The 12,954-nt window shown below is 37.5% G+C and overlaps 1 protein-coding gene across 4 annotated transcripts in view; it reads right to left on the bottom strand.

Moving 5' to 3' along the window:
- The window catches only part of SMAP1 (small ArfGAP 1), a 152,644-nt gene that overhangs the window by 83,593 nt on the left and 56,097 nt on the right, over nucleotides 1-12,954 (bottom strand). For 2 of the 4 annotated variants that reach the window (XM_087438791.1, XM_087438792.1), the window contains exons 3-4: nucleotides 4,519-4,629; nucleotides 3,625-3,710 (exon numbers count right to left, since the gene is read on the bottom strand). In XM_087438791.1, coding sequence (XP_087294917.1) covers nucleotides 3,625-3,710; nucleotides 4,519-4,629 — 197 coding nt within the window. The remainder of the gene's footprint in view (nucleotides 1-3,624; nucleotides 3,711-4,518; nucleotides 4,630-12,954) is intronic. The other 2 variants (XM_087438793.1, XM_087438794.1) reach the window with 1 other exon arrangement.

Below are 12,954 nucleotides of genomic sequence, written 5' to 3'. Positions count from 1 at the left end.
CTTTAGAATGATTCACCAAAGAAAGAAAGAGAAAGGGAACTGGTTTTCTTACTAGTCTCCCTAATAAAACACCCAAATCACAGTGTTTAATAATTAAAGGAAGGAATTAAAGTGATGTTGCCGTAATAACTATGGTAAAAAAAAAAATTTTAAGGCTACAGAATTACATTAGATATAGGGGCTGGTCTCATGGTCCAAGAGATGTCATCCTATACTCTTATCACTAGTAACCATCTATCTCAAATTTGTTTAGACAAAATCCCTCTTAGAGTAGTTTCTGACAACCACTAAATTATCTTTTTGTGAACAGTGAGAGGTCAGCACCTCATATAAATATGACCATGACTTGTAAATGCTTTAGAAGAAGTAACATTTAGCTTGAAAAATAAAATAAGCACGCTTGACTAACAACAGCAAATATACATAATCCAAAAGCCTGAAGTGAATCACACCAGGGACTCAAAAGTTGAAATCTTTACATAGACCTTATGGCCTAGTTGCAGAGAGTCCCAAAGTATAAGCTTATCTATTTTCAAAGGTCATCAAGACTCAAAGGTGGCAACACTGATCTTACTCAGACCATCACCATTAATAACATCTGAGCGCCCTTACACAGGAGGGAAAGTCTGGAGCCACTGGGAAGTCCCTTAACAGCTCTTTGAGCATCTCACCCTCTCCCCTGCCAAAAATGAAAATATTATGCTCTATCTCATTGAGTTATTTTGAGAATTAAAAAAGATAATGTACATAAAATACGAAGCTCAGTGCTTGGCACACAGCAAACCCTTACTGAGCAGTAAGGCTACTGCAGCCACTGCTTCCAACATGGTATCGTCACTTTGTCAAAGGTCAAGCACTGACTGACACCAGACACCAATCAATTTACTAAAAAAAATCTCATCTCTCCTGAAATTTTTAGATAAGGACCAAATATTCAAAAATATATCAGCAAAAATACCAAAACTAATAACTATCTCATAATCCTTTACTTCTATAATGTTCAAAATAAAACTGATGGTAATTACTTAAGAAACAGTATTCCTACCAACATATACAAAACGGTGCATAGGGAGAGCTCAATATAAGAATACCAAGAAGCTACATATTGTCCTTCCCCAAATATCTTCAAGGTTTATTCAAAAACAACATGGAATCATGGTGATGGAGTAAATAACTTGGAAGCCACTTTCATCCACAAGGTACCACATAACGGATACTACCAAAAATTTCAAGAACCTCAAGTAATTTATCCAGTAATATTCAAGAGAAGTCCAAAAGTCCCAACTCAAACCAACCTCCCCCTCCCCCAACATACACACAAACTTCCAGAAAAGGGATTCTTCAATTTGAGGGATAATATATGTCAGCTCAGGCTTGGGGGTGACGGGCAGAAAGAAGAGGAATAAATCACTACAACTAGCAAGCAGCTGGTAACAACCACCTAGCACATTTATTTGCTCTGCTGTATTTCCTTCTACCATTCTCTGTTCCCCAGGATTCTGCCCTAGGCCTTCATGTTTCAGAGAAGGAAAACAGCATTCCCAATATTCTCAATAAAATCCACCAAAAGAACAAAGGACCACTGCCCTAGATAAACAAAACTTTGCCCATCACTCTTCTATTGCCTACATGCTAGGTGACTCCAATCTATACTGCATTTCCTGCTTCCTTCTAGCATCCAGACTCATGTTTCCAGCTGCCACATGGGTTTCTCCAGGATTATGTCCAACTCCACAATCTGCCCAAAGTAACGAAGCATGGCTCATTATCTTTCATTTCCAACCCTTAAACCTTCATCTGGTACTGAACTCCTTCTCTTAGTGAATAAGCTTTACCTCACCCACAGAACCTCACCTAAGCTAGAATATTTGGGGTCATCTCAGTGTCTTCCTCAGAGACAAAGCCAATCGGAACCTAATCCAACCGCTCCTGCTTTCCCAGTCCTTCCTGCCCATTGTCAGTGCCACGATCTGGTTTACATCTCCATCACTGCTCAGTTCAGGGCTGTACTAGTATTCTACACGGTCTCTCTCACTCCAGGAGCTTCTCCAACGAATCTTCCTTGTGATAGAAGTTAATGTTTCTACTAAGGTTTCTCTTGCTTCAAAAGCCTTCATAGCTTTTCAACTCCATCAACCCTTTGGACCAATGAAATGAGGTCCAAACTGCTCTATATACTATTGAAAACTCTTCACAATCTGGAAAACAAGCTTCTTCTGCCACTTGCCCCACCAAACTTAAATCTTGTCACATTAAAACCTTAAAATGTCATGTTTCCTCACACAGTATTTTATGGCTGAAATGTTCCTCCCACTCTTACCCTAGGATCTTGCTGTAATACAAATCGCCTTGGATATCAGACTGCTAAATTTGTGGGAAGGAGGTGGGAGGAGCAAAAACACAAAAGGCCACATACAAATACTAACTTTCTGAATATAATTTAAAAGGTTTCTATACAAATACGAAAACATAGATAATAGCCTGTATCCCTGTGTGAGAAAAGATAACATTTTTTTCACTGACCACACAAACTGTTTTAGTATACAAATGAGTAAGATATAACTGATCTTTAAGAAACTACATTTTATTGTCAAAACCACAAATGTCACCTTTGGATAGAATCACAATTACATACAATCAATTAGATAATCTTATTATAGAGCACCACAATTCTGAATTCTTAATTCAGAATTCTCACCACAATTCTCAAGCTTCAATATTAGTTTGAGAAATCCTATAGAATCAAATGATTTTATATTTAACAAACGTGCAAAACATCTTGACTAAAATGCCTGTGAGAAAATATTCTATTCATTCTATTCATTAGATTTGTAAAGCAAACACAGTTGTGCAACTTATGACAAAGATAAAATGTCAGTAACAAATATTAGCATAAATTACTTTTAACTTCCACTTACACTAAATATGTAATTTGCCTTTTAAATGCATACATGCCAAATTGCTTCACATAAATATAATTGCCACATAAAAGCGATCAAAGAAAATCCCTTTGGAAATGATTTTTAAAAATATCTCAAGATGCAGAGCCGGCCCAGTGGTGTAGCGGTTAAGTTCACACGCTCCACTTCGGCAGCCCAGGGTTCACGGGTTCGGATGCCAGGCACGCACCGACGCACTGCTTACCAAGCCATGCTGTGGTGGCATCCCATATAAAGTAGAGGAAGATGGGCACGGATGTTAGCCTAGGGTCAATCTTCCTCAGCAAAAAAAGAGGAGGATTGGCAACAGATGTTAGCTCAGAGCTAATCTTCCTGAAAAAAAAAAATACTCAAGATGCTCACAAACCAAATCTCTAATAATAGTCTAAAATAATAAACAACACATATGCTCCAATCAAGAACTGGAGATCAATCAAGAAGAATCAGTCACAATATTTTACTCTTAGTAAAAATTACATAAAAATACTATGTAGATCATGTATTACCAGATTCCTATTAAAAACCTACTAGATACAAGGCATGGCTCAGGGCAAATCAATTTCTACCCTTAATGAACAATAGTTTGATAAAGGTCACATCTTCTTAAATACAAACAGTTAAAATATGTACTGTAAAAACAAGTTAATTCTTTTAAAACTCACAATAAAGAAAGTTTAAAGGATACTGATCTGTCTGTGGTCTTCGAAAGTTCTCTGGAAGATTGGCTTCATACAGTAGTCTTGCTTTTGTATTTCCCATATCTTGCATACACTAGAAGAAAAAAAAAATCAAGTATTTTCATTACTCATATAAACATCAAAAAGTAATTCCTATACACACATACATATACATAGATATACACATATATAAAAACAAATAACAGGTAATATTTATTATTTCCAATATTCTTCTCCTTAGAAAAATAATTTAAATCACAACTAAGAAATTAATTACTCAAGTTCAAAATAGAAGCATATTTGTAATCCTTCACATTTTTTCAACATATGTAGATCCAGTTTTCTCAAGTCTCTTTCTGTGAAAACATTACCTTCTTTATTTATACTCACTACTTCCTAAAAGTGCATTCCCTGGTAGTTCGTGGGCAGTTTTATGACTGTTTTAAACATACCACTTGACAAAGCTGCCATTTCCAAGGCCAACGACTCAAGATCAGAGTTTCCTTGTTTTGAGCTTCAAAACACTCTGGGGTTTTCATGATTTACAATCAAGATCACAATGGAGGGGCCAGCCCGGTGGTGCAAGCAGTTAGGTGCACGCGCTCTGGTGCGGCGGCCCGGGGTTCGCCGGTTCGGATCCCAGGCGCGCACCGATGCACCGCTTGTTAGGCCGTGCTGTGGCGGCGTCCCATATAAAGTGGAGGAAGATGGGCACGAATGTTAGCCCAGGGCCAGTCTTCCTCAGCAAAAAAAAAGTGGAGGATTGGCATTGGATGTTAGCTCAGGGCTGGTCCTCCTCACAAAAAATAAAAAAAAAAAAAAAGATCACAATGGAGAGCAGATAAAAAAGAAATACTGCTGACCTAGAACGCCAGTGGTCTGATTTCTTTGAGGTTACTAACCTCTTTGAGATTCTGCCAAAAGCTATGGATCCTCTCCCCACAGAAAAGCTGTGCCTGAAGACCGAATCTTACACACAAGCTCAGGAGTGCACAGGACCTCCTCCCTGAAATCTACAAACCCCAAGAGTAAGAATCACCGTTCAGGAGGGATAAAATAATTTGACAATCACTTCACCCAGTTTAATGAAGCTTCAGTACCATCTATGAGGAAGGACTAGCCAAACCACACCTCCCAGATATTCCGGTATATTAAAGACCAAACGTAACACTTAACAACAAAACATTGTACTATTCCTATTTTACACCGTTTACATAGAGCTTGAGCTCCTTAAAACCTTTTAATTGGTAGAAAGATCAGTTTTATAATTCTTTGTTCTTTTTCTGATTTCCTAGACACACACCCCCACACCATTGAGAAGACAATCCAGGTTTAACAGATCACCAGATGTCCATCTTGAGTTGTAGCCCTCAAGTGTATACAGAATCATCTTCTTCCAAATAAAAATAAAAAAATACAGTGACTTTTCTCCCAACTGAGAGTTTTAAGGTATGCAAAATACTAACATACACTCACTTCTGGATATCTACTCCACCCTACCTCAACATAAGTATTCTCTCAGAGTAAACGAGATTTCTAAGTCATTCCTCTAAAGATAATGAGAAAGTGAAGTACATAATACAGGGATAGGAAACAGAAGAGAGAGTAAACCAGAAAAGAATTAAGGGTTTTCTGCTTTTTAGCTCTGGAGAGAAAACAGAAGCTAAGATAAAATAAACCCAAGCTTCAAAAGTGTGTAAGATAAGGAAATAAAGACTGCATGGGGTGAACCAACAGCACAAGGCAGAGGGCTCTACTACGTCGTGCCGCACACGAGCACGAAGCACTATGAGCAGGAAACAAGCAAACAAGACTACATGGAAATTTTAATAAAAAATTTAATAAGACTAAAAACAGTATCTATTAGGGGCCGGCCCCATGGCTTAGCAGTTAAGTGCTCGCGCTCGGCTGCTGGCTGCCCGGGTTCGGATCCGGGCGTGCACCGACGCACTGCTTCTCCAGCCATGCTGAGGCGGAGACCCACATACAGCAACTAGAAGGATGTGCAACTATGACATACAACTATCTACTGGGGCTTTGGGGGGAAAAATAAATAAAGTTTTTAAAAAAAAAAACAGTACCTATTATACATGCCATATCTCATTAATCATCCTAACTTACATTTTTTTTCATATTTTAACATTTATGAAATAGGAATGCATCTTACAATTTATGGTGTCTTATAATAATATTTTTCTTTTTTTTTTTAAAGATTTTATTTATTTATTTTTTTCCCCCCAAAGCCCTAGTAGACAGTTATATGTCATAGCTGCACATCCTTCTAGTTGCTGTATGTGGGACGTGGCCTCAGCATGGCCAGAGAAGGGGTGTGTCAGTGCGCGCCCGGGATCCGAACCCGGGCCGCCAGCAGCGGAGCGCGCGCACTTAACCGCTAAGCCATGGGGCCGGCCCAATAATTTTTTTCTTATTAGTCCATAAAATGAAGGTGCTTCTTACAATCAGCAATATATATATTCAATCAACATGACTGTATACATTTTATATAAAATATTCTCTTTACTTAATGTAGGTCATTAATATCTTATTTTGGCAAAATAAAAAATAAACAGAAACAAGGCATACATATACATTATAGCAAATTATTTAATGTTGTCCTAGGGATGCTATCCATCACAATTATACAGGAGGGGAAAACAGAGGTATAAAAATCTGAAAGGGAGAAGTGATGTGAAATAATGAGCCATTTCTACAGGAGACCACTGCCAAAAAGTGACTGGGTGCACGCACGAGTGGGGACTGGGGGAAACCAGGATTCAACAACATCACAGATGTAGAGATCATTTTGTAAGGAAAAGCAAGATACTGGTAAGCTCAGATAGTTTCTAGGTGTCTAGAAAGTAGAATAGAGTAGAGTGGGAGGAAGGCCAGCAATGCAAGGACCAGTGGAGATGAAAGGCTAAGCAATTTGGAAATGGTCAGAGCAGGGGGAAAAAACAACAAGGGCTGGCATTTTGGGGAGGTGACAGGAGTATGGTACAAGCAAGCTGTCCTCAAAGCTTCAGGACACTACAGGGAAGGGCCCTATAGAATACTTATGAAAATTTATTCTATTGGCCCAGAAGAGCAAACTCTGTCTGGTAACTGGCAGAAGAACATAATGAAAATAGCCTAACAACTACAGTGACAGGCATTAGCCTCAATATATTATTATAAATTGCATATATAAAATACATATTGTATTACATATATATATATGCCACTTTAAATTGCAAAAAACCCTGATTTAGGCATTATTACCCTAATTTGACAGGAAAGGAAACTGAAGCTGCAAGACGTTGAGTACTTGCCCAAGACAATTAGTCTCCACGAGTCTTTAACTCTTGATAGAACCAACATCAGCCACCAGCAGGTTAGCTATCTCAGGCTGCATCCAATGGAACCGGGGACTCTGTCCCTCAGGCTGACAAACACCAGGCTCTTTGCTTTAGAGGCTCAGTTTTCATCTTACAGATGAGAAAATTGAAGCACAAAGAGGTTATATGATTCGTCTACTGGGTAATACAATAAATCAGTTACAGAGCTGAGGCTAGGATCAAGTTCCCTCTCTCCAATCCTTACCACCATGTATCCACTAGTCAAAAAAAGTATCCAAAAACCACAAAATAGAATACTCTAAGTGTTGCCTCCATTATTAATACATGATTTCTGTTACTAAAACATTATTCTTTTTCTTTTAGGTGATCTTATCCAAAATGCTTTAACAAAATGCACTACTAGGGGAATTTTAGTTGCTTATTCTTTAGCAATTTATGATTCAGTTTTCCCGAGCTGAGATGAGCAAACTGGTTGCAAAGAAAAAAAAAAAGCATTGACAAAGGGCATACACTTCTTTTAAAAGAAAACGTAAGATTTATATTTTTAATTATTTTTAACTACAATAAGACTTAAGTTATGGGTAATGAACTAGCTACCTTAACTTCTACCATCTAGTTCCGGGGAATCAAGCCAGACCCTAAGGACTACACATCATTCCGAAAAACTTAAATTTTCCACAACCTATTTTCACTGCTCCAATAGAAGGGATACCGGTAAGGCTATCAAATAGACTATTAAAAATTCAAAGATCTTACCAATTTTGAAAATTCTTTAGCTCTACAGAAGTCATGTCATTCTTTGTCAATATTTTTTTTCTCTTTTCTCTCACACTTCAAGTATGAAAAGGGGAGGAAGAGGACTCAACTACTTAAGTCAAAGTTTCTATTAAGTTTGTTTTTAAAATATTTTTAAATAAATATTTATTTACTTGATAAACTATAATTGATCTCAAAGTTAGATTTTTTTAAAAAGTCAAGCATCCAGTGAGTAGAAAATGTATTGATATTCCTGACAAAGAAATGAATGTTGGAACATATTAAATACAAAGTCAAGATTCATTTTTACTTTAAAAAATATATACTAAAATAATGAGAAATAAGTGAAATGTGTACTTCATAGTTAATAATAAATGCCATTTAGGTAAAACATATTTTAAAATTAATGTTATTTACTGTTCTTATTAAATCAATCTGTCCTCATTTTATACATTTTATGTTCCTAGAAAGATGAATTTTATACTGTACTTTTTGACTGAACCATCTTCATCCAAAATCACCACCATTATAATGGCAAAGGAAGGCTTCAGATGGAAATAGTATAATAAATCACACTTAAGAATCCCAAAACCTCTACTAAGAGAGTACTTTGTCCTCGTCAATCTGCAATCTATGTGTTTTTGGTTTCTCCACATAATCCAGTACATAGAACAGCACCTTCCCAAAGCCTCACACACCACTTGAGATTCAATTTCAAAAAATACTATTTGACCTGATACACTGAAAAGCATCCACGGGCTAACATACTGTCATCACAATCTAACACAGCAAAGCATTTCTATTTCTGAAACTTTCTAAGTAGAAAACATTTCACCCAATCCTAACTAAAACCAATAAAACCTATTCTAAAAGAGTTCTAAGTTTTTAATGTTTTACAGAGATTGAAGAGAATTGGGATTGTCAATTTAAAGTTTAACTGGCATTTATTTATTGGATTTGTGGAATTTAATTAAGTAAAACATACAAAAAATAAATGAAAAATAACAAAAAGTGGGAATAGATAAAAAGAAAATAGGCAGAATCGATAAGTATGCAAAGAAATGTAATAGGAAATTTTATTTTTATGTAACAATACTGTATATGTTCAAAAAAAATCAGTTTTATGTCAACAAGGCATCTCCAGTGAAAAAATGCTAATTAAGAGCACACAAAAAGTTTTACTGAAAAAAAGAGCTTTGAAATAAATGTGAAGATAAGAGGTAACAGGAACAGATAGAAACAAAATGTGTCCAAGTTTAAGTCATTGTCACTATCAGGAAATAATAATAAAAGGCAAGATAAATGACAGGCCACCTGAAATTCCAAGTTAATGATTCACTCTCCTGAGACTAAAACTTGTCAAATTTGTTCTTTTCTTTAATCTTCCAAAATCTTGGAAAGCAGAGCTCTTTGTAGAATCCAACTAAGTGATACAGGTACGTCAGGGTATGGCTCCTCTTTGTCCTAGCCCAACTGAAGCCAAAGCTGGTCCAGGCAGGTTCAGTGGTACGTTTAAGAGCTAAGGCTCCTTGGACCTCCGCTCTCCTTCACCTTCGCACAGGCTCCCCCTCTTCTTCTCAGCACCTGCCTCCTATCTGTCCCCATAACGCTTCCTGCACATTCTCCCTCGGACACTAAGAAGCACCTGGTCAACAGCCATTCACAGTTAAACTAAAATTCACACCCACATACTATTTCAGGAAGCTACCTGCATAGTTTTCACAAATTATGTGTGTACTGACTACTGACTTGTCCTTTGGGGTTGACTGGCTGTTTTTAAAAATGGAATAAGTGGAAAAAATAATAGATAGCAACTACAAAATAAAGGACTGAGATTACTAATTGCTTTGCAGTAAATGATCAGGTTACAATGTGGCAACTAGATCTTCTAGATTCCCAATGGCAAAAATGCAAAACATTAAAATAATCAATAGAATATCACACAATTGTGAATAACGGAACGGTGCTACATATCTGTGTTAAATCTGGAGGAAGAAAGGTAAAACTGTAAATTAAAAACTCTTCTGGGGGGCCGGCCCCGTGGCTTAGCAGTTAAGTGCGCATGCTCCGCTACTGGCGGCCCGGGTTCGCATCCTGGGCGCGCACCGACGCACCGCTTCTCCGGCCATGATGAGGCCGCGTCCCACATACAGCAACTAGAAGGATGTGCAGCTATGACATACAACTATCTACTGGGGCCTTGGGGGGAAAAAAAAAAAGGAGGAGGATTGGCAATAGATGTTAGCTCAGAGCCAGTCTTCCTCAGCAAAAGGAGGAGGATTAGCATGGATGTTAGCTCAGGGCTGATCTTCCTCACAAAAAAATAATTAAATAAAAAAATAAAATAAAATAGAAATTTAAAAAAAAAAAAAAAAAACTCTTCTGGGGCCGGCCCCTCAGCATAGCGGTTAAGGGCACGTGCTCCACTGCTGGCGGCCCTGGTTCGGATCCCGGGCGCGCACTGATGCACCGCTTGTCAGGCCATGCTGTGGCGGCATCCCATATAAAGTGGAGGAAGATGGGCACAGATGTTAGCCCAGGGCCAGTCTTCCTCAGCAAAAAAAGAGGAGGATTGGCATGGATGTTAGCTCAGGATCTTTTGTGAGGATCTTCCTCACAAAAAAAAAAAAAGAAAAATTCTTCTACCCAACTTTCTGAGGAATAGATGGGAGAAAAGAAGAATCTTACCTCCAGGTCAAAAGACTAGTGTGTAGTAAGAATATAAAAACAGCTAAAACTGTGTACCACCTATATGTCCATATATATGCATAAAATATTTCAGGAAGAACATATATGAAACTGATAAATATGGTTGCTCTGAGGAAACTGGATGACTGAGGGACAGAAATGGGAGGGAGACTATTCACTAGACACTTTTTGTATCCTTTGAAATTTGTACCATGTCCATATATTTCCCATTCCCCAAAACAATAAAATAATTAGAGGTGGGCTCTATTAATCCTGCATTGTTTCTAAATAAAATACTATCCAGAGGGAGCTTAGTTAGGGTACCCAAGCAGCACCCGAATCAGCAAGGAAAGTCCTCCTCACTGGTGTCCTCACTCCCACCAGAATAGTCTTCTGATGATCAAAGAGGTTATGTATCAAATCAAATTAACACGTTTTAAAAAACCTCATCCAAGTAGATTTTACACTCAAAATACACTCAAAGTATAAATATGGCATTTATTTACCACGTCTTTTCCCAGTATCATCATCTTCTTAAAGAAACAGTATTTCTGATGAAGATTACATCACTGAAATTTCAATGTATTTGTTTTTGCTTCTTAAAATATCAATGTATGTGTTTTTGTGTGGGATAGGGAGTACTATTTGCTCTACTATTTTCTACTCATTAACATTTTTAGAACACAAAGACTAAGATTTTCAAACCGCCTTAGCTGAATGTACTTTTTTTTAATCTCTTAATTAAAAAGAGAAAATGAATATGTGTAGTCCCTGGATAAATTCTTCATGTCAGTGACTCACCTCTACTACCACTTGAAATTTTCCAGAACAGTTCTCTATCTTCCTCTCAAAAGCCACCAGGATTTCTTGCATAGGAGCAAGCTTTTCAGGACTGGTTTCAAGATCTTTTGGATTCCAGCTGCTGGAAAAGAAGGGCCACCATTTTTGGTCTCAGGAACTCTTTGGAAATATTTAATACAGAGTCCATTTCTTCAGTTTTCATAAAATTGTGTTTTAGGGGAGTTGTTTTCTTTCTGTTTTAACTGTTTTTAAGAACAAAGTCAGTAAACCACACATTTAAAAATTAAAATTTTTAAATATTGATGTGGAATTAGAGGTACCAGTTTTCATATTTTTCACAGTTTCTAGATATTCTTAGATCCTGATTTATCTGTTGCAGCATTTGCCAGCTGCTACAAATTCAGAGAATACATTCTTTTTTATAAGCAATAATATTAAACATTGTTATTACAAAGTTGGAAAAGTTACACATCACACTCTTCTATGGTCATCTCTACTTACTATTAAATTCATACCATTTGAGTCTAGGAATAAACCACTACTTTCATCCTAGGTGCTTCAGGCCCAGCTCAGGAGTCTTCCTAGACTCTCCTCTTCAGTCAAAAGTCTTCATGACTCTAACTCTTTAATATTCCTTCTAGGTTTCCCCCGTTAACCAGCCCCACTGCCGCTACTTTAGTTCAAGTTCTAGTCATCCACTGCCTAGGCCATTGCAGGAACAAGCCCATCATATTCAGGTTCTTAAAAAGAACATAACATTAGATGTCACTCTTCAATGTTTAACACTTTATGAGCTCCCTGCTCTGTCCCTATCCCCAACCCCACCACCTTCACCTCCAATTGGTCACCTCACATGACCAATACTCTGGTCACAGAAAACTACCTTACTTCTCAAATACGACATGCTTTCTCCATCTTTCTGCCTAGAAGGCCCTCTGCATATCACAGGATGCTTTTAGAAATTCATAAACAAATAAAGGTCACTATAAAATAGTAATGAGACATTTTAAGAATATGTTTAGAACTTATCATATCACTAGATACTGATAATATTTTTTAAAAAAAGGAGCCACTAGTAGGTAAATGACTTGCTGAAGATCATCCACCATGTGGTTAACAAAGCCAAAACCAGAACTCAGGTCTGCAGAGCACCAGGCCAGGGCTCTGACCTTGACTGCCACCCTCTATTGTCATTCTACTCATTGGAGCAGGGAAGAGAAGTGACCACACCTCTAAAAGACTATGAGCAATGCAATTAATAATAATTGTTTCCAGATGGTCTACTCATACAGGCATTCATCCACTGCCACCTAACACTCTCCCACCAAATACAGCACTCTACACAGGGATATCAGCCCTTCCCATTAAACAGTTTATTACTCCTCTAGTTACACTCTCTCAGTTCTTCCTAAATTAGGCAGTATAGAATTAGCAGAGTTAAATTAATGAAAGACTTCCACTAAAGGAACATCTTACCATTTTGTTCACTGTTTTGACCCAAGAACTATAGCCAGTCACTAGGAATAGAGAACTATTACTGACTTTTTTAAAAGTTGAACCTTAAAAATAAACAAATCAAGACAAAAAGGAAAATACAGGACACAATCTTGCACATTCAAATTCAAAATAAATGGGACTTTTCCCCAAATGGATTGCTTAAAAATGCAAACCTCTTATTAACAGACAGCACCACAATTCTTTCTGCACCTCACTCTGCATATCCAGGTAATGCATAAACCCAACGCTGTAAGCTACTCC

The sequence above is a fragment of the Ceratotherium simum genome, chromosome 13, assembly GCF_057802395.1.
Source record: "Ceratotherium simum simum isolate JZ-2026a chromosome 13, ASM5780239v1, whole genome shotgun sequence".
Lineage (NCBI taxonomy): Eukaryota > Metazoa > Chordata > Mammalia > Perissodactyla > Rhinocerotidae > Ceratotherium > Ceratotherium simum.
Note: the sequence above shows the minus strand (reverse complement) of the source record. Positions and strands in the feature narration are given on the sequence as shown.